The sequence below is a fragment of the Narcine bancroftii genome, chromosome 8 (genome assembly GCF_036971445.1).
Source record: "Narcine bancroftii isolate sNarBan1 chromosome 8, sNarBan1.hap1, whole genome shotgun sequence".
Taxonomy (NCBI): domain Eukaryota; kingdom Metazoa; phylum Chordata; class Chondrichthyes; order Torpediniformes; family Narcinidae; genus Narcine; species Narcine bancroftii.
The window spans coordinates 83,238,643-83,264,773 of NC_091476.1; the positions used below are offsets into that span (position 1 = coordinate 83,238,643).

Sequence of the window (26,131 nt, forward strand, 5' to 3'; positions counted from 1 at the left end):
TATCGAAGGCCTTACCGAAGTCCACTGCTTTCCTTTCATCAACATTCCTTGTCACCTCTTCAAAAAATTCAACAAGATTGGTCAAACGTGACCTTCCACCCACAAACCCATGTTGAGTATTCTTGATCATACCCTGTCTTTCCAGATACCTATATATATTATCTCTAAGAACGCTTTCCATTAACTTACCTACTACAGACATCAAACTTACAGGCCTATAATTGCAAGGCTTGCTCTTCAAACCCTTTTTAAGCAAAGGAACCTCATGTGTAACACGCCAATCCTCCGGCACTGTACCCGTCTCTAATGACATTTGAAAAATCACTGTCGGAGCTGCTGCTATTTCCTCACTAACTTCTCTCAAGGTCCTGGGGAAAATCCCATCTGGACCCAAAGACTTATCCACCTTTATATACTTCATACATCCTCTTTCTTAATCACTACAGTTTCCATAATTACCCTCTTTGCTTCCTTTATCCTGCACAAATCAATATCCTTCTCCTTAGTGAATACCGAAGAAAAGAACTCATTCAATATCTCCCCATCTCATTTGGCTCCACACACAGTGGTCCACTCTGATTCTCTAATGGACCAATGTTATCCCTCACTCTCCTTTTGCTATTAATATATTTATAGAAACCTTTTGATTTATTTTCATCCTGTTTGTTAAAGCCACATTGTACCTTCTTTTAGCTTTTCTTATTTCTTTCATAAGATTCTTTTTACATTTAATGTATTCTCCACGCATCTCCTTTATTCCTTGTATCTTATATTTATTGTAGGTCTCCCTCTTTTTACGAACCAAGTTTCCAGTATCCCTTGAAAACCATGGCTCTCTCAAACTTTTGACTCTCTACCTTTCATCCTGACAGGAACATAATGATTTTGTACCCTCAAAATCTCACCTTTAAAAGACCTCCATTTCTCTACTACATCCTACCCATAAAAAAAATTGTCCCAATCCATTCCTCATAAATCTCTTTTCATCGCCTCAAAATCTAGCTTTTCCCCACTCAAAAATTGCAATCTTAGGTCCTCATCTATTCCTTTCCATAATTAAAATTGAAGCTAATGGCACTCTGATTACTGGATCCAAAGTGGTCTCCAACATATCTCTCCATCACCTGACCTATCTCATTCCCCAACAATAGATCCAACACTGCCCCCTTTTTAGTTGGTACCTCTATGTATTGCTCTAATACACATTTTACAAACTCCAACTCATCCAGCCCTTTCATAGAATGGGTTTCCCAATGTATATTTGAAACATTAAAATCTCCCACTATCACTACCCTATACTTATTACAAATATCTGCCATCTCCGTACAAATTTGCTCCTCTCGTTCTCACTCCCCATTAGGTGGTCCATAATACACCCCGATAAGTGTGACTACCCCCTATCCCATTCCTCAATTTCACCCATACATCCTCTCTGGACGAGCCCTCCAATCTATCCTGCCTAAGCACTGCTGTAATATTTTCCCTGACAAGCAATGCTACACCACCCCCTCTTGCCCCTCCAATTCTATCACACCTAAAGCAACGAAATCCAGGAATATTTAGCTGCCAATCACATCCTTCCTACAACCATGTTCACTAATCGCTACCATGTCATACTGTGTCTATCCATACCCTCAGCTCATCCACCTTCCTCACAATGCTCTTAGCATTAAAGTATATGCATTTCAGAGATTTCCCCAATCTTTTGCCCCTATCTTTACAAACAACTCTATTATGTTCTTTTTCTATTATTTTCCCTCCATCCTCATACAGAGCATCTTCCTTCTTTATCACCTGCCTATCCACCCCCAACTTTGTCTATAAGCTTTCTCTATTTGCAATCTAATGTTCTCCTTTGCTTGGTTCCCTTCTCCCCCCCCCCCCCCCCCCCATCCCACCCCACCAACCATTCGAGTTTAAAGTCTCCTGTGTAGCCTTAGAAAAAGTCCATTGCCAGGATCCTGGTCCCCCTGAGATTCAAGTGCAACTTGTCCATTCTGTATTGGTCCCACCTGCCCAAATAAATTCTGATTCTGAAATATATTTCTTAAATGTGATTTTGTGCCTTAAAATTAGTTAGAATAGTGTTGCAGATTGATGACAGGTCTTTATTGAGATAAAGAGATAAAGGGAACCAGAAGCTTGGCATCAGCATTTATAGGATGAATAGAGATGCGATTTCAATGATTGAGTCTGGGTCCTAATGTTCAGGGAAAACCACATTGTCAGCAGTGAATTAATGGAAAGTACGGGTAAATATTTTTTCACAGAGAGCAAGGTGTAATCCTGGATGACAGTAAACTACATTTGTACCAGAATATGTCAACTTGAGAAGTTGGAATTTCTTCTTTTTCTTTTTTAATATTTTTATTGGTTTTATCAAATAAATTTTCCATCAGTACATAACAATAAAATAAAGTAGTAACAAATCTTGTACAACGATACAAATAGAGCTGAGACCTATGTTACATTAAAAACAAAAACACAAGACTAAATATCTAATTCAATCCCCTCCCTTCCAAGGCAACTGACCAACACAAACAATCCACTACTAATAATAAAATGAAAGAAGATAAACATTGGGTTTAAAAACCAAAAACTATTTAATATTACAAATTTTGAAAGTAATTAAGAAAAGAACCTCATAAAGAAACAAAGTTAAGATTCATTTCAGTAGTGGAACATCTTATTGTTCCAAAGTCAGACATGCCATCATATCAGACAACCATTGAGTGCGAGTGTGAGTGGGAGGTACAGCATCTTTCCATCTCACTAACATGGCCCTTCTCGCGATAAGGGATATGCGGGCAACTACATGGGATTGTGAAATAGTCGGAATTAAACCAGATGGCCCACTTATTCCAAAGAGAGCAAGAAAAGAATTTGGAGTCAAATTAATATTAAGAACTAAAGACAAGGCAAGAAAAATCCCTTCCCAAAAATTGGAAAGTGAAGGACATAACCAGAACATATGATACAGTGTTCTTTCTTCAGTTATACATTTATCACATTTAGAAGAGAGATTAGAATAGAATTTAGCAAATTGGATTTTGGGATAGTGTGCCCGGTTGTACGATTGTAATAATGAGTGTCGAGCACAAAGAGAGGATGAATGCACTCGCTTCAAAATTGAGTCCCGTGTAGTTTCAGAAATTAGGGAACTATCCCTAGAATTTAGAAGTAATTCACAAAGGCCAGATACCACCCCTTTATAATTGGTTTAAAAATTATACATCTTTCCTATCACTAGGTTCTAGGTCTTCAGGGAGCTTCAAAATTAAAGAATCTAAAAAGCTCGTTTTGAGTTCTTCCTGCTCTCTATTCCTTTTAAAATAGCTAAAAAATCAGTTCAACTGTCTAGGTATTACTATAACTAAAAAATTTAATAATTTGTTTAAAGAAAATTTTCTTACCTTAATGAGTCATGTTGAGAACTCCTTGGTGCAGTAGTCCCCTCTTTCGATGATGTTAATTGGACAAATTAATATTATTAAGATGAATATCCTTCCTAAATTTTTATATATTTTTCAAGCTGTACCAGTTTTTGTTCCCAAATCCTTTTTGATTCATTGGATTCTATCATTTCTTCTTTTATTTGGAAAAATAAATGCTCCTGTCTTAAGAAATATTAAAAAGAATGCGGGCTTGGCATTACCTAACTTTAGGCAGCTAATATTAGATACATTACTTTTTTGATTCATCACAAGGAAAATTTAGATGCTTCAAGTTGGATTCATTTAGAAATTAAATCTACCAAAAATATTCTCTTCTTTCGATACTTGGAGAACCTTTACCTTTTTTGGCATCCGAATTAACTGAGAATTTTGTTGTAAGACACTCATTGATATTCTGGTTTTTAATTTAGGAAACATTTTGGGTACCATAGATTTTTATTAATTAGTCCTATTTCAGGTAATTTTTTTTAACCTTCAGTGGTTAAATTTAGGTATCCAATCCTTTTTATATATTTTTACTGACCAAAATCTTGCTTCTTTTGAACAATTATCCACCAAATTTAAAATACCTTGACATCAGTTTTTCGCTATTTACAGGTTAGGATCCTTTGGAATTTCTAAGGTCACTCATCTCATTTTCCCTCCTCCCCACCCCCGCCCACCTTTCATCATCCTAAGTGACCATTCCTTTAGGTTATTGTTCTCACATCTTTTCACAAGCCTCCCAAACTCCTCTCTGCAAGACAACTCATCATTGATGACAGTGGTCCAACCACTATTGTATCTGCAAACTCTGTTCTGCATCAGGAATGCAATTGTGAATCAGCAGTGTGAACAGCCCTGAGGGGTGCCAGTGCTCCGTGTGATGGGACTTGAGATTTTGATACCACCCCAGATGGGCTGTGGCCTTTTGGTGAAGAAATCCAGAATACAGATGCAGAGAGGGGTATTGAGTCCCAGCAAGGACAGCTATCCACCAGCGTCCAGGTCATCTGTATGCCTGGCATACGAGGCATTATTATCCAGATGGGTCAGGATGGAGTGGTGGATCAAGGCTATTGCATCATCTGAGGACCAGTTTGGATGCTAGGCAAACTGGAACAGGTCCAATGTCACTTAAGGTGTGATTTGATGTGATCCATTAGCAGTTGCTCAAAGCACTTCATGCAGTTTGAGGTCCGTGCTGCTGGTCAGTAGTCACATAGTCCAGTTAGTGTTGTTCTCCTGGGCACCAGAATGATGATGGCTGGTTTGAATCCTGCAGGGACAGTGGACTGCTGCAGTGAGATCTTGAAAGTTGGAAGCTTATGCTCTTAAAATTTACGAGGTACTGGAATTATTTGCTGTGAAGATAAAATTGAGAAAATAATACTTTATACATTACCCTAAAACAATATATAACTAATTAAAGTAATACAGAGGACAGCACTGTTCTCCTAGTGCTTAGCACAATGTTATCATGGCCTCAGCGACCCAGATTCAAATCTGGTTTTTCTTTGGCCGCATGGGTTTCCTTTGGATGCTCCGGTTTCCTTCCACATTAGAAAGGGAAAAAGTCAGAAAGGTTCATGAGAATTATATGGTAGCTAGGAAAGAACAAGAAAGGAATTTGGAGAGCAAGAAGGCCTTGGCAAATAAGATTAAGGAAAACTGTAAGGTATTTTACACGTATGTGAAGAACAAAAGAATGACAGGAGTGAGGATAAGACTGCTTCAGGATAAAGAGGGGAAATTTACCTGGAGGTAGAGGAGGTAGGGAAGGTCCTAATTGAACACTTCAGTGTTCATCAAGAAGCTATACCTTGATGAATGTGAGGTCTGTGTAGGATAGGTTTATGAGGACGTCGATGTTAAAAATTAGTGGATCTACTTTAAAATATTCAGTTCGAAAAGTCCCTGGGATCGGACCAGATATCTCAGGTTATGACACGAGATGATGGAAGAAATTGTTGGAGCATTGGCGATGATCTTTACATCCTCCCTGGCCACAGAAGAGGTCCCAGAGGATTGGAGAATAGCATATGTAGTCCCCTTGTTAAAGAAAGATAAGAGGAAGAATCATGGGAGTTACAGAACTGAGTCTTGCATCAGTAGTGGGCAATCTATTGGAGAGGATTCTTTGGGAATAGATTTATGTACATTTAGAGAACCATAGTCTTCTCAGGGATAGTCTGCATGGCTTTGTGAGAGGCAGCTCATGCCTCAAAGATGTGTCGAAGAAATTGATGAAGATAATGCAATGAATGTGCTGTATGTAAAATGTGGAATGGTAAGATCCAACATGGTAGGCTTACTCAGAAAGTCATGAGGTATGGGATCCATGGAATCTTGGCTTAGAATTGGCTTGCCTGGAGAAGACAGAGGGTAGTAGATGGAACGTATTCAGCTTGGACATTCCATAGACCATGACATTGGAACATTTGGCCCATCGAGTGCACTCCACCATTCCATCATGAGCTGATTCATTCTCCCTCTCAGCCACACTCCCCTTCCTTCTCCCTATAACCTTTGATATGCTGATTATTCAAATATCCATCATTCTCTGCCTTAAATACACAGCTGCCCATGGTAGCAAATTTGAGAGGTTCATCACTCTCTGGCTAAAGAAATCCCTCTGCATCTCTGTTTTAAATGGATGCCCTTCAATCATGAAGTTGTACCCTCTTTTCCTAGACTAGAATTTCAAGGAATACAATTCAAGAGCTGTCAAATGTTCCTCATCTGCTAATCCCTTCATTCTTGTGAATCTTCTCTGAACCTTCTCCGGTACCAGGACATTCTTTCTTAATAAAGGAGTCCAAAACTGCACCCCATACTGCAACTGAGGCCTCACCAGTGTCTTATAATTGCCTCAACGTCACATGACTGCTCTTAGATCCTATTCCTCTAGATATGAATGCCAACATTGCATTTGCCTTCTTTACTAGTGACTCAACCTAAAGGTTAACCTTTCCTGCACGAGGAGTCTCAAGTCCCTTTGCATGTCTGAATTTTGAATTTTCTCTCCATCCAAATAATAGTCTGCCATTTTATTCCTTCCAACAAAGTGCATGACCATAAACTTTCCAACGTTATATTTCATTTGTCCTTCTTTGTCCATTCTCCTAATCTCTCTAATCTCTCTTCAGCCTCACCATTCCCTCATCACTTCCTGCCCATCCACCTATCTTAGTGTCATGTACACCATTAGCCATAAAGCCATTTATTCCATAATTCAAATCATTAACGTATAACGTAAAAAGAAATGCCCCTACCACTGACCCCTGTGGAACACCACTGGTATCCGGTAGCCAACCAGGAGAGCATCCCTTTATTCCTACTCTGTTTCCTTCCAATCAGCCAATGCTCTACCCATGCAAATATTCTTCTTGTAATTCCATGGGCTCTCATCTTGTTAAGCAGCCTCATGTATGGCACTTTATTGAAGGTCTTTTGAAAATACAAATGCACAACATCCACAGCATCTCCTTTCTCGAACCTGCATATGGTTTCTTAAAAATAATGCAGGAGTTTTGTAAGGCAAGATTTTCACTTGGGGAAACCATGCTGACTTTGGCCTATTATGTCATAAACCTCCAGGTACTCCATAACCTCATCCTTGATAATCGACTCCAATAACTTCCCAACCATCGATGTTAGGCTAACAGGTCTAGAATTTCCTTTCTCCCTTTTCAAAGAGCGGAGTGATCTTTACAATTTTCCAATCTTCCAGAACCATGCCAGAACCTATTGATTCTTGAATGATAATTACCAATGCCTGCACCATCTCTTTAGCTGCTTACTTCTTACAGAACCCAAGGGTGCTTCCCTCTGATTCAGGAGACTTACTAAATTACATTTTTAAATTTAGATATGCAGCACGATAACACGCCCTTCTGCCCACAAGCCCATGCCGCCCAATTAACCTACAACCCCAGTACATTGTAAAAGGTGGGAGGAAATCCATGAAGGCATGGGGAGAACACACAAACTGCCTCCAGACAGCGCTGGATTTGAACCTGGATCATTAGCACTAACCCTAACCACTACGCTAACTATGCTTTTGGGCCATTCAGCTTCTCAAGCACCTTCTCACTGGTGATTGTGACTACACTCATCTCTCTTTCCTGACACTGCCAATGTCTTCCACAGTGAAGACTGATGCAAAATACTCATTCAGTTCCTCTGCCATCTCATCTTCCATTATAATTTATCCAGTGTTATTTTCTATTGGTCCTATATCTACTCTTACTCTCTTAATAAACTTTAAAAAGCTTTTCATGTCCTTCTTGATGTTATTTGCTGGATTATATTCAGAGTTCATCTTTTCCTTCCTCATGACCTTCTTAGTTGCCTTCTGTAAGCTTTTAAAGCTTTCCAGTCCTCTCCTCCCACTAATTTTTAATTCTTGCCCTTTCTTTCACTTTTATTTTGGCTTTGACTTCTCTTGACAGCTATAGTTGTGTCATTTTTCCATTCAAATATTTCTGTTTTGGATTATTCCTGTCCTGCACCTTCCTTATTTCTTGCAGAAACTCCAGCCATTTCTGCTCTGCCGGCCTCCCTGCTCGTGTGCCTTTGCAATTAATTTTTTGCCATTTCCTCTCTCATATCTCTATAGTCCCCTTTATTCCACTGGTAATAGTGACATCAGATTTTAGTTTTACCCTCCCAAAACGTAGAGTGAATTCTATCGTATTATGAGCACTGCCTCCTAAGGGTTCCCTTTCCTTTATCTCCCTTATAAACTTTGGATCATTATACAATACCTATCTAGAATTGCCATTTCCCTGGTCAATTCAGCCACAAGCTGATCGAAGAAGCCATCCTAAAAGCATTTGATGAATTCCTTCTCTTCAGATTTAGCACTACCTGGTTTTCCCAATCAACCTGCATATTGAAATCACCCATGTCTATTGTAATATTGCCCTGTTTGCATGTCTTCTCTATCTCCTTCTGTATTTTGCACGCCACATCCTGGCTACTCTTTGGAGGTCTGTATACAACTCCCATCGGGGCTTTATTACCCTGAAAGTTTCTTAATTCTACCCACAGGGATTCTATCTATTCTGATCCAATGTCTCCTCTCTCCAAATATTTAATTCTATTTTAACAACTCCACCTCCTATCTTTCTGATAAACTGTGTATCCACAGATATTAAGTTCCCAGCTGTGGTCTTCTTTCAGCCATGTCTCCTCAGTGATAATAACAATGCCATACCTGCCAACTTCCAGGTGAGCTACTTGATCATTAACCTTATTTTTCATAGAGGACCTTCAGTTCTGCAGGGATCTGTTCTGGGACTCCTTCTCTTTGTGATTTTTATATATGATTGATGCAGAGTTATACGGGTAAGTCAGTAAGTTTTCAATTGACACGGAAGTTGGAAATGTTGTGGATACAGGTTGTCAGGCAATGGGATATACAATGGGCAGAATGATGGCATATGGAGTTCAATCTGGAAAAGTATGAAGTGATGCAATTTGGGAGGTTGAACTTGAGGGCAGAATACATGGTTAATGGTAGAATTCTTAAGTGTAAAGGAACAAAGGGATCTTGGGGTCTAGGTCCATGGATCTCTCAAGGTTGTCCCATAAGTTGAATGGGTGGTTAAGAAGGCAAATGATGAGCTGACCTTCATTTGTGAGGGGAATTGAGTTCAAGAGCAGAGAGGTAATGTTGAAGGTCGATGAAACTATGGTTGGACCACACTTGGAACGTTGCGTGCAGTTCAGAAAGGACATGGAGGGTTTAGAGAGGGTGGAGAGGACATTTACCAGGGCATTGATTGAAACAGAGAACATATTTTACGAAGCAAGGTTGACAGAGCTAGGGCTTTTCTGTTTGGAGATTAAAAGGATAAGAAGAGACTTAATAGAGGTACATACGATTATGAGAGTCGTGGATCGGGTGGACAGGAGGCACCTTTTCCTGTGGTGACAATGGCAAATACCAGAGCACATCAGTTCAAGGTGAATGGAAGAAAGTTTAAGGAAGCTTTCTGGACTCAATTTTTTACACAGTGATGGTGGAGGCTGGAACAATAAGGACATTTATAAAAGGCACATAGATATAAAAATAATAGAGCATAATGGATGTGAGGTAGGGAAGGATTAGATTCTCGTGGGGTAGGTTTATGTAGGTTGACACAACATCCTGGCTGAAGGGCTTGTTTTATGCTGTAATGTTGTAGGTTCAAACATGTACTGGGTTAATATGTTAACACATGGGTGAGTGGCCCCATGGGCCAGAAGTCCCTGTTACTCTGCTGGATCTCTAAATTAAACCTTTGACAGTGCTGTGAGCCAGAGCACACAAATACATTCCCATCTGAAGCCATTTCAAATCGTTACCCAGGGGACACGTTGTCTTGTTCCATTGTTAGACCCAGCACTGGGAAGTGTTGCACACTGATGGAGAAGGCGACTGTCAAGTTTATTCTCATGACACTTATTCTGTTTTTCAGGTGAATCATTTGTCAAAAAGGCATCCAGAGATCAGGATAGATGATGTGCCGGAGCTAACATTGCCCATTATTAAACCAAACAGGGATTACTACTGCCAGTACTGTGACAAGGTAAGTCCAGGGTCGATGTGTCAGGGTTAGAGGGTCAGCCCAGGGCAGAAGAGACATTGTGGGGCAAGACAACATAGCTATTGTGTAGTTTCTGCCTGTCCTGTGTCCCACGTTTGGAGCGGCTTGGATTCAGTGTCTCATGGCCAGATCAGTGGTGATTTGGACCATCTCGGGTATTCCTTCTTGTGTGTCATGAGATACATAGTACTCTTTATCTTCTAAAATGCATTTGGGTAGATCAGAGATTGGTAATAGGACCATCACTTACCTCCTTTTTACATATAAGAGAGCTGCCAAGGTGTTTATGTCATAAAATGTTAACGTTTGTGGATGGCACAAACCTTGACAACATAGTGAATGCAGTCATCTAATTGGAGATTCAGAAGATAAACAAATCAGGGAGATGAGTGGTTTTGTAGATACATTTAATGTTGATGTCTGTGCAGAGATGTACTTTGGGAGGAATCATATGGAAAGGTAGTATAATCTAAGGAGGAACATTCTGAGGGTTTGAAACTTCAATAGGACATCCATCATTCCAGAAGAGGAAGGTGACCTGCCTCAAAAAAACATCTGCTGGTGGCTTATAACCTGATGAAGCACTTTGAGAAGTTGCATATAGACCCCAAACAGTCCTTCCAAGTGAAGCAACACGTCACTTGTGAACCTACGGGGTTATCTACTGCAACCAATGCTCCATTGTAGCCTTCTCTGCATCAGAGAGACTGGACACAGACTGGGAGATTGCTTTGCTGAGCACATTTTCTCTGCCTGCATCAATTTTTCGAAACTTTCTTTATTAATTTTAACATATGAAGAAAGTAAGTAATTCACGTACAGAAAAAATACAAAATAAAGTAATACAAGTACAAAGTAACATAGTTAATACAATACCAATCTCGGCATCTCCCCCTAACAACTAAAAACTAAGACTTAAAAAAAACTACTTTTAACCCCTAAACCCCCCCCACCCCCATGATAAAGAGTGAAGAATTAATACTATTAGTTTAATAAAAAAAATAAAACATATATATCTTTAAAAAAAAGATCGATATATATAAAAAACAAAAAAAATATTAATTAAGTATTAATTATTAATCCAAAAAAAATTTATTATATAAGAATATATATGAAAAAACACAAACAAAAAGAACTTAAACAAAAAAAACAACTAATAATAAAAAACTAAAAAAAAGAAAAAAAAGAAAGAAAAAAAGAAAACATATATATAGAAAAAATATATAATAAAAAAAAGTTTTTTAAAGAAAAAAAATGATTAATTCAAACTTATTTAAATTGTATATAATCAATGAATGGGGTCCACTTTAACTCTTAAAAAGACATCTTATTTGTATAGAAAAAGATATTCTTTCCATAACCAAACAAAACTTCATCTCTGAATACCACCTATCTAAAGACAATACATTTCTATTCTTCCAAGTTATCGCTATACATTTCTTGGCCACTGCCAGCGCTAAGTAAATAAAAGAGATCTGGTAATTATCTAATTCTAAATCAATCAACGGTTGCATATTCCCTAATAAAAATATATCAGGATCTAATACAATATGAAGATTATATAGATTATTAAATACAGATTGAATACCTTTCCAAAATTGCTGTAACCGATCACACAACCAAACAGCATGTAAAAAAGTACCAGAAACCTGATCACAACGAAAACAAAGATCTGACTTACTAAAACCAAATTTTTTAAATTTTTCGGGTGTTAAATATAATTGATGTATAAAACTATAATTAATCATCGCCAATCTAGCATTAATCAATTTTCGAACACTATTACGGCAGATTTCAGACCAATCTTCTTCAGTTATTGTTAAACTTAAATCTTTTTCCTATTTCATTTTATCTTTATCCCAATCTATTTTACTTTCACTTTCCAACAAAATACGATACAAACCTGATATATAACCCTTTTTTGGAAATGAGAGCACATATTTCTCAAAATCAGTTTCAGACAGTAAATTCATTTGACGACCGCATACCTGTTTTACAAAAGATCTTAACTGATAATACACAAATATAGAATGAACACTTATATCAAATCTCTTTTGCAATTCTACAAAAGAACAAAAATGACCTTCTAAAAAACAGTCAGATAAATTATGTATTCCTTTCTCCTCCCATTGTTTCAAAATAGTATTAGATACCGTGAAAGGAACAAGTTGATTATTATATACTGCCTGCATCAATGACAGGGATCTCCCAGTAGCCAACCATTTAACTTCTGCACCCCACTCCCGCATCATCATGTCTGTCCATGCCTCATGCACAGCCAAACCAAGGCCACCCATAAATTGGAGGAGGGACACCTAATATTCCGTCTGGGCACTCTCTAACCAAATAGAATTATTTTTTTCGACATACAGCAGTTTGGGCCCACAAGCCTGTGCCGCTCAATTACACCCAATTAACCTAAAACCTCAGTACGTTTTGAAGGGTGAGAGAAAACCGGTGCCCCAGGGGATAATCCATGCAGACACGGTGAGATCGTACTAACTCCTTATAGACAGCGCAGGATTTGAACCCCAGTCCCATTTGCTGGCCCTTTAACAGTATTGTGCTAACTGGTACACCTACTGTGCTGTCCCAACATCAGCTTCCTGGTTTCTGTTAGACTACCCCCCCCCCCCCCCCATTCTCCCTCCCTCCCCATCCCTCTGTCTCCTTTCCTCCAGCTCTCCACCCCCTTCCCTCTCCATTCACAGAGCCACCCCTCCCCCATTTTTTGTTCTTCCTCCCTTGTCTATCACCTCTTGCCTTTAAGACTATACTCCTCCCCCTGCCCCTACCCCCAATACTTTATTCAGACGCCTGCCTACATTTCGGTTGTACCTTGAAGGGCTGAAGTCTGAAACGTTGGTTATATATCATTGCTATACCTAGTACATTGTTTGAACTGCTGAGTTTCTCCACCTTTGTGCTTCTACTCTTCGTACTGCAACACTGGGAACTGAATATTATGTTTGTATTTAGCATCTCTTCATTTAATTCACATGTACTATTGTAGTTTGATTTTTAAGTACTTGTTTTGCTGCAGGAAGTAAGAATTTTGGTGGATGTGTCCATTGTATGATGTGTATGTTAACAAACACATTATTGTTCGATACAATGAAATTCTAGCTGGCTGCACATTGTAGCGGCTACTAGGTGGAGCTACTAAAGAAATACAAAAAACACACGCCAACTAGTCAACTCAAGACTGATTTATTCAGGGTTTACAGGCTTCTTTTATATACTGCATGTCCCGGGCTCCACGGGACAAGGTAGGACATCACTACGAGTTTGCTGCCGATCCATGGGCCCGGCAGATTTAAATTTTGTCTTGTAAGTGTCCCGCGCCCGGCCAGAGACTCAACAGCTTATTGTGCCGTTCCTCGACACTCAGTATCTGTCGTGTGCGGTCCATTAGGTGAGTAGCCTGATGTCCGCATTAGGGTTCTGCACGCCCGCAGAACCGTGACGGTGACAGTTCGCATTGCCGCGCTGTGCGCCCATTCGGCCCGCTACATCAAACCCCCCCAGAATTGTCACTGGAAATTAAAATACCAGTTATCGGAGGACGCCCATGCCATCTGGGGTGGGGCATTGAATGGGTGCAGTGGGATCCACATGGGCAGACTTGTCTACATTAAACAGCTGCGAATATCCCCCAATGTCCAAAGTAAACACAACTCCATCCCTCTTAATCACGCAGAAAGGGCCCTCATATGATCGTGGTAACGGCGCTCCTGGATCCTGTCTGCATACAAAAACAAAATCAGCATCGAGGAGCTGTGGGGGCACATGTTGATTAGGGGTTCCATGTCTGCTGGTAGGAACAGGTTTCCTGCTAGTGATACCGTGTCGAAGTTGCTGAAGGACATCCAGGTCAGAGTTGGTTGCGAAGTGAATGTCTCCTGGAACTGTAAGGACCATGGCATAAACCATCTCTGCCGATGATGCAGACACATCTTCCTTTGGAGCCCAGTAGAACCCATGGCAACTCATCGACCCAATTGAGACCAGTAAGTCGGGCCTTAAGCGCAGACTTGAGTTGCCAGTGGAAACGTTCCACAAGACCGTTGGACTGTGAATGGTATGCCGTAGTGTGGTGCAGGTGTGAGCCACAAAAGCACGCAAAGGCAGACCATAATGCAGAGGTGAATTGTGCTCCGCGGTCTGAGGTTATATGCGTTGGGACACCAAATCTAGCAATCCAATTGATGATGAATGTCCTAGCGTATGTTTCAGTGTCACTGGATGGCAACGGGATGGCCTTTGGCCAGCGTGTGGAACGGTCCACCACTATTGAAATGTATCTCATGTTTTGAGATACTGGCGAATGGCACGACCAGGTCCACAAGCACGTGTTTGAATCTCCTGCGTACCACTGGAAAAGGCTGAAGAGGCGCTTTGGTGGGCCGCTGAATGTCGGCCGTCTGGCAGGAGGTGCATGTACGTGCCCATTGAGTGACATCTTTTCTTAGTCCATGCCATACGTATTTATTTGACATGAACTTGACTGATGTTCTGATGAATGGATGAGACAAGCTATGTATCTGGTTGAAAAGTCATCGCCTCCATGATGCCGGAATCAATGGTCTAGGGTAGCCCAAAGACAAGTCACAAAGAAGGGTTGGGCCGCCCTGTCGTGGTGCCACCCGTTGTATGTCCAGGTTAGTAATGGCCGTACTGTATGCCTGAACATCGAGTTCTATGGCCTGTGCACTGGCCAATTCAGGAATATCGATTCCACCCTGAATATGATATACAGTCGGTCTGGACAGCATATCTGCAACAAGATTGTCTTTCCTGTTGTGAATTCTGAAACGTACGATGTGACGCTGTTGTCTTGCTGACCAGGGATCCAATATTTTGCTGAAAGCATAAATGAGTGACTTATGATCATAAACAGTGAAATGGTGACCTTCCAAAACATATCGTAAGTGCCGTGTGGCAAGGTACAATGCCAACAGTTCCCGATCAAATGTACTATATTTCACTTCCGCTGGCCTTAAATGCCTGCTGAAGAAAGTGAGGGGTTGATAATGGCCAATGACGTACTGCTCGAGAACCGCACCCACGACCGTACTCGAAGCATCAGTGCTAAGTCCCAAGGTACCCCCAGGGTTGGGATGGGCGAACATTGCTGCTTTGGCCAATGCCTGTTTGGCAGTCGTAAATGCAACCTCTGCCTCTGATGTCCAAGTCACGTCCCTGTGCTTGGTGGAGAGGATCTGAAACAGTGGTCGAAGAATGTCTGCAGCTGCACGAATAAATCAGAAATAGAAGTTTATCAGGCCCAGAAATGTCTGCAGTCCCTTAACCGTGGTAGGTTTGAAAAGAGCACGGACTGCATCTACCTTGTTGGATAATGGAAATATACCGTTGGCTGTAATCTTGTGTCCTAGGAAGTCGATGGTGGATCTGCCAAATTGACATTTGCCAGGATTGATGGTAAGACCGAATTCCTCTAGCCATTGGAAAAGGTGGTGCAAATGTGGGTGGTGATCTTGCTCAATTTGACTGGCTTTGAGGATGTCATCCAAGTAAATGTATGCAAACTCCAAATCCCTGCCTAAAGCATCCATCAGCCACTGGAAGAGCAGCGTTTTTCAATCCAAACGGCATTCTGAGGAATTCAAAAAGCCCAAAAGGGGTAATAATTGCTGTTTTAGGGATATCATCCTTGTGGATAGATATCTGATGATATCCTTTGACTAGATCAACCTTGGAAAAAATGTGGCAATGGTGCAGATGGGCAGCAAAATCCTGTATATGAGGAATTGGGTATCTGTCGGGTATAGTAACATCGTTAAGCCTACGGTAATCGCTGCAGGGTCTCTATCCACCTGTCTTCTTGGGTACCATGTGCAATGGTGATGCCCAAGGACTGTTGGAGCGTCGAATGATACCCAACTCTTCCATTGCCATAAACTCCACCTTTGCTTGCAGCAGTTTTTCAGGTGGAAGACGACGAGCCCTGGCATGAATCGGTGGACCTGAAGTGTCTATGTAATGAGACACACCATGGGGTTTTTTTGAGGCATTGAGATTAGGAGTGAGAATATGGGGAAATTCGTTGAGCAGGGCAGCATAGGCATCCTTGTACAGTGTATGTACCCCGAGCTGGGAAACTGTCCCTTTTCTGCATGTCTGAAATGTGGTAGCATGAACCAATTTCCTCCGTTTCACATCCACCAGTAAGTCATGGGATCGTAAAAAGTCCGCACCCAGAATAGCTTGAGCAACAGAAGCTAAGACCCAATTCCAATGGAATGTGGTCCCACCTATTCCAATTGTGATCCATCACGTGCCAAAGCTTGGAATGGTAGTTCCATTCGCCACTCGAAGAGCCAGGTATTGTTGTTTATGCATCCTTTCAAAATAGGTCGGCAGGAGAAAGCTAAGCTCAGCACCTGTGTCTATAAGAAACTTGTTCTTACTCGCTTCGTCTTGAAGATACAATAGGCCCATATTTGCACCAGCTGCCGAGGGCACTACCGGCAGCCAGCTCTTTCATTTCCCGCCTTTTTCCTGTAATAGGTACATGGCTGGATGCATTTATGGGCATTTTTCCACCAGTGGCAATGGTAAAAACATCACTCTTGACTTACATCAGCACGTTCCTCCTTCTTTGGTTGGACTGCAGATACAGGAGGCTCGTAGGATGTGGGAGATGTATCTGCTGCCAAAACAGACTGTATTTGAGCAGACTCTTTTGTAGGAGTACGATAGAGCCTGTCAGCCTCCCGTGCTACGTCATGGGGATGGCGGAAATCCATGTTAGCAATGGGTATGGTGACGTGAGCTAGCAGCTTTGATAGGAATAGGGTTTCAAAATGCAGGCACTGAGAATGACCATCCGCCATTGCCAGCATCTCATTCATTAGGTCCAATGGATTCCTGTCACCCAGGCCTTCCATGTTCAAAAGCCGCATGCTGCACTCATGTCTTGTCAATTGCAGTATATCCAGAAGAAACTGGCGGAACCTGGTGAACTGGTTTTCCTCTGGGGGATTGGCAATAAATTGGCTTACTCGAGATGAGGTAGCGGCATCCAACGCACCTACAACATGCCAAAACCTTGTGTCCTCCGCCCTTATGTCCCGAAGACTAAACTGGGTTTTAGCCTGAATAAAGCAAACCCGAGGTTGATGGGTCCAGAAAGAAGGCAAGTGAAGCCCAACTGCATTAACTGGCGCCGCTGCTGTAGCTGCGTCCATTATGACTGTAGACTCAGACTTTGGCCGAATCTTGCAGTCAGGGTCACCAATTGTAGCGGCTACTATGGTAGAACTACTAAAGAAATACAAACACCTCCCAGAGTTGACTACTCTGCCTTTTCAGGGTTTACAGGCTTCTTTTATATTCTCTGTGTCCTGGGCTCCACATCACTACAAGTTTGCTGCCGATCCATGGGACTGGCAGGTTTAAATCTAGCCTTATAAGTGTCCCACGCCTTCCGGCCGGAGATTCAACAGCTTAACGTGCCGTCCCTCGGCACTCAGTGTCCCTCGCGTGCGGTCCATTAGGTGAGTAGGCAGACGTCCGTATTAGGGTTCTGCACACCCGCAGAACTGCGCCAGCGACAGTTCGCTTTGCCGTGCTGTGCACCCGCTCGGCCCGCTATAATATGTAAAATATACTAACAATAAAAGTTAAATTCATAAAAAAGAATATTCTGCGAGTGAGATAAAGATGATAAATCTTCAAGGTTTAGTTACTATGGTACACATTAATGTGCTGCTTCTAGAGTGGACTTGGGGCAATGTTCTTGTGAGGGTAATACAGGAGCTTATAGATCCAGATCACAGTTGGACTTTAGTTATGTAAAGCAGGTGAATGGAACACAACCACTGCCTTTCAAGTGAAGAAGGTTCAGGGTTTTCAGTGCAGACATAAGTGGGTGAGATAATAAATGAGATTGTAATGCTAATACCTAAGGATATAATATGACAATGAGTAGGAATAATTTTCTGTAAAGATCAACAACTTAACAAGAGTAGACTAAAAAACAAAAAATGATGAGCACATTGTTCTGTCTCCACCTTCAATGAGGAGGAAGTAGAAGAGCAAATATGTAAGCAAGAGGCACGAGTTGTTGGCCTAATATCCATATTGCTGGACAATGGATCAGGAGATGAGATCTTGAATTACACTGGGGAATTAAAATTTAAGGAAGAGGTGGGGAATAAGCACTAGGTCACCTGGTAAAACTCAATTCCTTGAATATATAAATACTATAAATGATAATAAGGAATTTAACTTACCTGAACTGAGCAGTAAGTCAAGCTCGGTTTCAATCGAAGCCACTGCATCTGATCCAGTAGAGTTTGGGTCGTGCCAGCATTTTAGAAGTCTGCAATTGTACACTGAATGCCACAGTCCTTACTTCCAAAGGAAAAGAACTGTTCTGTACATGTTGTGTGGGCATGGCTAGGATTTTGCTGGCAGGTGAGAGTTCTGATGGATTTGTGCTGCAGTAAAAAATAGAAATGACCTGTTTAAAGCAATCCTCCCGGTGGTGCATCCTCCTTCCCTTATCTTTCCCTTTCTTCCCATGATTCTTCCTTTTCTGTCTCTCTACTCCTGAGTCACCTTGCGCTTACTCGTGGTGATGAATCCATCACAGGGTTGTGTCACATTACAACATCATGGAGTCCTGGTTACTCATCTTTTATATGTCTAAATATGAATGTTCTTGGGATTACGTGAGTGTGATGGTTGAAATATCTCAAATATCTTTTTCATTAATTGGGATTTTGTGTCATAGGTTTACAAGAGTGCCAGTAAGCGCAAGGCCCACATCTTGAAGAATCACCCAGGAGCAGAACTTCCCCCGAGTATTCGCAAACTGAGGCCAGCAGGTCCAGGGGAACCAGATCCAATGCTGAGCACACACACACAGCTGAAGGGCACCATTGCCACGTTACCTGTTTGCTGTCCGCACTGCTGCAAACAGTACAGCAGCAAGGTGGGTATGTCAATCAACCAGATCTGGAGCTGGGACCATTGAATGGGCCAGCTAGTCCAGATACCTTTGCAAACTTTGAAAACCTTTGCTGTGCACCACACCTCCAGGATTAGGGTCATGTGCAAATTCGTTGATCCAATTTACCATATTATCATCTCATCCAGATCATTGATCTAGATAACAAACAACAAAGGTCCCAGCACTAATCCCTGAGGCACACCACTAGTCACAGGCCTCCAGTCTGAGAAGCAATCATCCACCACTACTCTCTGGCTTCTCCCATCCAGCCATTGTCGAATCCAGTTCACTACTTCACCATGAATACCAAGCAACTGAACCTTCCTGACTTTGTCAATCAAAGGCCTTATTAAAGTCCATACAGAGCCTTTCCTTCATCAACTTTCCTGGTAATCTTCTGAAAAACATAACCTATCACGCACAAAGCTATGCCTAATCAGTCCATGGCTACTCAAATAATTGCATATCTGATCTTTTAGAACACCTTCCAATAATTTACCTACTACTGACATCAGGCTCACCAGCCAATAATTTCCAGGGTTACTTTTGGAGCATTTTTAAACAACGGAGCAACGTGAGCTACCCTCCAATCCTCCTGCACCACACCCATGGCTAAAGGCATTTTAAATATTTCTGCCAGAACCCCTGCAATTTCTACACTAGCTTCCCTCAAAGTCCAAGAGAATGTATCTACCCTTATTTGCTTTCAGACAGCAAGCACTTCCTCCTCTTTAATCTGTATGGGTTCCATGACCTCACTGCCAGTTTCCCTTACTTCCTACAACTCTGTGCCCATTTCCTGAGTGACTGAGTTTCTGGGCTTCTTTTCTCACGATTCTAGTTCTGATGAAAGAGCTTTGTTCTGAAATGTTTGCTTTGTTTCTCTCCCCAAAAAACTGCAGATACTTAATGTCACTTCAGTATTTTTTAGTCCTTATTTCAGATATCAAGTTTAATTTTTTTTTAAAACTTAGACATTCAGCATGGTTACAAGCTATTTCAGCCCATGAACCCGTGTGGCCCAAGTTACACCCAATTAACCCCAACCCCTGGTACATTTTGAACGGTGGGCCCTAGAGGATTCCCATGTGAACACTGGGAAAATGTAAAAACTCTTTACGGACAGTGCAGGATTCGAACCCTGGTCCCAATCGCTGGTACTGCAAAGGTATTACACTAACTGCTTCGCCAGCCGTGGTACCCAAATATCTGCAGTTTGTTTGCAAAATTTGAGAATTTGGTTCCCAAAAATAACAAGATAGGAGAAAGAAGGCCCATTGGGTTTGCGGGCCATGTTGGCACCAGCAATGCTGGAAGAGATGATGGAGGTCCTGAGGCAGTTGGAAGGCATCAGTAAAGTGATTAAGAAGGGAGTGATCTTTGTATTCTTTCATTTGCTGGTCACCAATGAGTAAGGAGTGTGTGGGGGACAAATAGAGTGGCTATGGTGAAGGATTTCAGTTGCTTTAATATTTTAACTGGAATGTATTCAGTGTAATAAATATTGAGGGCACAAGGGTCCTATGTTGTATTGAGGAGAACCTTTTTAGAGGATATTTAGCGAGCCCAAGTCGCTTTGGACAAGAGTGGCTAGGGCAATATGACACTATTGAGCTTTTGAGTTTCTGGGGATTGAAACTGGGCAAATGGTGCACTTTTATGAAAGTCATCTGTGAAAATTATCTAACTTTGTTCATTTGTGGAAGGGACAGTGAAGACAGTGACTAAATGGGAGTGAAGCTTCCAAGTTGAGCATAGACTTATTTTACTGGACCAAGAAGTGTTTTTGGGATAAGTGGACTGGAAGCAGCTGATGGAAGGTCAGTCTGGCTCAAAGCAATGGGAGGCACTGAAGAAAGAAATTTAAGGGGCTCAGGGTAAGGATGTTCCCACAGACAATCAAACTCTCAGTGACATGTTGCATCGAAAATGAGATGGAGAGCTTAATATTGCTGAAAATCTGGAAGACCGATGAATAGAAGTGGATTTCAAAGGGATTTTAGGAAAACAAAGGATATGAGAAAATATTGGGCATGCAAAATAAACAAAGGTCCAGTATTGTTTTTGTAAGGAGCAAGGGAATAACAAGAGTAGGGCCATTGGATGATGCAGTTATTAAATGAATGCTGTGTGGCAAAAGAAAGGGTTGATGCCAGCACTAATTAAGCGCGTGAAATTGTGAAGGGGGTAAATGAGGCTGATAACGCCTCAAACCGTGCATCTTGGCGCCTCACAGTTTGGCGGGCAGCAACCTCCTTTGAAGAAGACCGCAGAGCCCACCTCACTGACAAAAGGCAAAGGAGGAAAAACCCAACACGCAACCCCAACCAACCAATTTTCCCCTGCAGCCGCTGCAACCGTGTCTGCCTGTCCCGCATCGGACTTGTCAGCCACAAACGAGCCTGCAGCTGACGTGGACTTTTACCCCCTCCATAAATCTTCGTCCGCGAAGCCAAGCCAAAGAAAGAAATGTAGTAAAAGGGACATTTTAAAGGGTGAGCATCTTTTAGAGCTAGGCTTGAGTGAAATATTTCCCAGGCTGATAAAAGAAGTGGGGAGGAATTTTCAGAGGTTCCATACATCACTTCTCAGTTGTCCCTGGAAACTGTAGTTGTGGCAGAAGAGGAGAGATGTGTGGATATTCAAAGCTGAAGAAGGGATGAATTGATTGATGACAGACTTGGTGTGATTTGGCTGAATTAGTTGAATTAATATTAATATTCAACAATATTAACCTTTATTGAGTAAAGGATGGATTAATCAAAGACTCAACATGGATTTGTTTAGGGAAGGCCATGTCTGACTTATGTGCAATAATTTGAGGAGTTAACAGAGTCACTGAATTTAAACATGGATGGCAGGTTGGCCAAAAAAAATACAGCCCATTTCTAAGAGAGAGTGCAGATTGTATTTTTAAAAATATTTTATTTAATATAACATCACTAGCAAACATATCACAATATTTCAAACTTAATCCAAATACATGTGGTATTTTATTTAAAAAAAGAAAGTAAAAAAAATTAAAAAAAGGAAAACCTGCTATAAATCTTTCCTACCCCCAACCCCTCTCCCCAACCCCCTACAAACTAAAAAAAAAAGCAAAAGAAGAGGAACAAGAAAATCACAACAGGAGACTTCACTTTCCAATACTTTTAAACATATAAATATTCACAGAAACCTATAATAGAAAGGGAATGTTCGAGATTAATTTAAAATTTAATACCAACTCTTTGTAAATATGGGCTTCATATTTCACAAATTGTATAATATTTATCTCTTAAATTATAAGTAATTATCTCAAGTGGAATACAACTCTGAACTTCTGCACGCCATCTGTCCATTCCCAGATCAGTATCCGACTTCCAAGTTATAGCAATACATTTTCTAGCTATTGCCAAGGCAATATGAACAAATTTTAGTGCAAATTGTATTTGAAATATGATCAGCAGCAGGAAGCAATAGGTAAAGGTTGACAGGGGTTTTTGCAACTAGAAAGTTATTACTAATGGCGTTTTACAAGGCTCAGTATTCAATCTCTTGCTTGTATAATACTGTATATACATATAACAGAATTAATGTCCATGTAATGTTAGAAGGTTATAGATGATCTTCAAATTAACATTGTGGTTGACTATAGACGACACTTCCCTTATTCTAATATATGCTAATTTTAGAGAACCATCTTCCAAAGCATGAGCTGCGATATCCAAAATTTCAATCTCTTTAATCCAACAAATCAAACTCTGTGGCTGTTAAAGAAAAAATTCTCATGCTCACGCTTCCTTCACATCCTGTAGAATCAGAGGCAAGCTGTTAGTCTGCGAGGATATTATGACATATTGCATCATAGTCACTATGGTAACACTACAAACAATAATTCTTTTAAAGAGACAGGCACAAAATTAACTAAAAATTAAAAACATAAGATTTTAACCTTTACATTGACAACAAGAATAAAGTTTTAAACTGCAGGAAGATACGGATAATATGGTTCAATGGGCTGGAAGGAATTTGGCCAGATCAGGAGTATGCTATAAAGATGCCAATATTAATCCAAGTGCAATGTTTTATATCTACAATAACATCTGCAATATTTTCTTTGGATTTTTGTTTTATTCCTTTTATGTAAACTGAGCTTGCATTTGTTCAGACATTCCATATCTTCAAGATATCTGAACCTAGCTTGTGTAAATTATTTACATTATTATCTATCAGGATCCCTAAATATTTAATTTCCTCTTTTGCCCATTTAAATTGAGTATTTCTCTGACAAAGAATATAATCTCTTTGTGTAAGGAGCATACCATCACTTTTATCTCAATTTACTTTATAGACTGAAATTTTATCATATTCTTACAAATTTAAATTTAATTTTTGTAAGGAAGTCTCTGGTTCTGTCAGATGTATTGAAACATCATCTGCAAATAAACTAATTTTATACTCTTCCTGACTGATCTTAAACCCCCTAATTTCTAAATCACTCCTAATTAACTCAGCCAGTGGATCTATAGCTAAAATAAACAATGCTGAGGATAAGCGACAACCTTGTCTACTAGATCTCACCAAATAAAATGGATCAGACATTTGTCTATAAGTTTCTACTTTTGCTTTAGGGTTGTTATATATAATGCCTTGACCCAATTTATAAAGGTTTGTCCAACCCAAATTTAAACAAAAAGTCACATTCGAATCTATCGTGCTTTTTCCATATCTAGTCCCACTGCTACACTTAGATCTTTGCTTTTTTGTGCTGCATGTATAATAATTAAAATAATTTATACAAACTGAATTATTTACCATTGCTTAAAAAAGTCGAAATGGATTTTTTAAAAATGGATCACTTTGCCAATAACATTAGTAGGTAGGGTAAACTGTATTGAGATGAATATTTTTCTGCAGATACAATATCTTTTTCAAACTTTACCAATATTGCTACCACAAAAGTTTTTTTCAAGAATTAAATAAACATACAAGAAAATTTATATGGAAAGGTAAAATGTCAAAAGTATCTATAGAAAGATTAACATGGAAATACGAATTGGGAGGTTTGCAACTTTCTAACTTTAAGAATTATTATCAAGTGGCTCAATTGAAATTTCTTACTTCTTTATTTGAGGGATCAGGAAAACCGGCGTCGTCAAAATAGAGATGGATAAAATAGGAGAGAATTTAGCAGAGGAGATTTATGTACAAATGGGACTCAAAGTTAATAACTGGTGTGAAAGAATCACCTTTTCTTAAACATTTGATTACTGTCTGGAACAAGATAAATATTGAAATTTAAACAAAAGGAAGTCATCTAAGATACCTTTAATTCAAAATAATCTTATACCCTTTACTAAAGGTGATCAATTTTTAAATATTTGGTCTCATATTGGTATTAAAAATGTAGAAGACTGTTACGAACAAGGTCAATTGATGTCATTTCAACAATTAAGAGATAAATATTGGAATAACTCAGAATACACTTTTCTGTTACCTCCAATTGAGAGGATACTTGCGAGAAAAATTAGGTCCAACAATGTGCTTGCCATCTTGTAGTGAATTGGAGGTTCTCATTAGGAGAGATTATACTAAGACATTTATTTCTTTAATGTATCTTATTACAAGCAGGGACTATTAAAAAGAGCGTTCATAAATCTAGACAGAAATGGGATGCAGATTTAAACAACAACTGATGAGAAAAGATGGGCAGATCTTTGTCAAGACTCTATGACAAATATTATAAATGTTAGGTATAGTTTAGTTCAATATAATTTATTTATAACAATTATACTTAATGCCTCAAAAACTGTATAAAATGAATTTGATTTATCAGATAAATGTTTTGGATGTGGTGAAGAAAATGGAACATTTTTTAAATTCAACTTGGTCATGTTCTAAACTTAGAACCTCTGGGTGGGTGGATTTAGGAAAGTTTCTATAACAGATTACTAGTAATATTTTTCCACAAAATCCATATTTATTTTTATTGGGGAACATAGAAGGAACAAGACCTAAATTAAAATGATCATTTTACCAAGTGAAAGTTAGCAACGGCAAGAAGTGATTTGCAGTGATTTGGAAATCAGATGCATATTTAGGTATGAAAAGATGGAACACAGAAATTCAAAGTTGTATTCCTTTAGAGAATATTACATCTACTTTCAGAAATAAATACTCTATTTTTACAAATTTCGAGCCCTTATATGCAAAGTTTGGGGATAAATATGTAAAAATGTATTTTTGGCCTCTTAAGACCTATAATAATCTTCTTCCCTAAAGTCGCTATACAAATACTGTAAGATGCCAGCATATGATCTGACCCATTGTTCAATCCAGAATAATATTATTTTTTCACTCTTTCTTTTTTTCTATACTTTTTTCATATAACTATTATATCTATTTCTATTATATGATTTTTAGTGGGAGAGGGGTATAAGAGGGAGGGCAAGTGGGGGGGGGGTTTAAATCACCATGTAATCACTGTAGTTTTAAATAAAAATTTAAATAAAATATATTTTTTTAAAAAGATATGTGAGCCCGAGTTGGTTTTAAATTTGTGGAAAAATCTCAGACAGAGCTGTGCACCCTGAAGTCCCTCCAGTATCAGGAGTGATTGGCAAGTTCAGCTTGCCACTTTGGAGGATGAATACTGAGAGCTCTTGTATCAACCAGTGCCCCTGCCCAGTGGCTTGGTCCACAGCAAACCAAGTGGTGATGAGATCACACAAGCTTCACATTCAGACAAAGCCTCTGTTAATGTCTGCTTGAAAATCCACAATTTGCACAGCTGGGGAGCAGGAGACATTGTTGGGATGTATGTGCACCATTGTACAGGAGCAAATAAACCTATATCATAATGAAGAGCGGATAACTTCTCCCCTGAATAAATGTGTTTCTTCTGACTCCAGGCAAAAATGGTGCAACATATCCGGAAAAAGCATACAGATGTTCTGCAGGACAATCCAAATGCGCTGCAGACACTGCCTGCTCAAACACCCATTTTAGCCACGGTCATCAGTGCAGCACCAACTGTTGTGAACACAGATGGTGCAACTGGAGATGCAATTGTGGTGAGTACCAAGTGATAGAAAAACTGGGAAAGGCCAGAGTTGCAAAGGAAATCTGGCAACATGTTG

At 40.0% G+C, this 26,131-nt stretch overlaps 1 protein-coding gene and 1 long non-coding RNA gene across 11 annotated transcripts in view; one reads left to right on the plus strand and one right to left on the minus strand.

Annotated features, from left to right (window-relative positions):
• prdm10 (PR domain containing 10) overlaps positions 1-26,131 on the plus strand; it is a 385,295-nt gene that overhangs the window by 322,298 nt on the left and 36,866 nt on the right. For all 10 annotated transcript variants that reach the window (XM_069894370.1, XM_069894369.1, XM_069894366.1 and 7 more), the window contains 3 exons: positions 9,902-10,012; positions 18,792-18,992; positions 25,904-26,065. In XM_069894370.1, the coding sequence (XP_069750471.1) occupies positions 9,902-10,012; positions 18,792-18,992; positions 25,904-26,065 (474 nt within the window). The remainder of the gene's footprint in view (positions 1-9,901; positions 10,013-18,791; positions 18,993-25,903; positions 26,066-26,131) is intronic.
• Positions 2,342-18,493, minus strand: LOC138740983 (uncharacterized). Its single transcript, XR_011343244.1, has 2 exons — positions 18,289-18,493; positions 2,342-4,798 (listed from the first exon to the last, which is right to left on the minus strand). It is a non-coding gene; the product is annotated as an uncharacterized lncRNA (long non-coding RNA).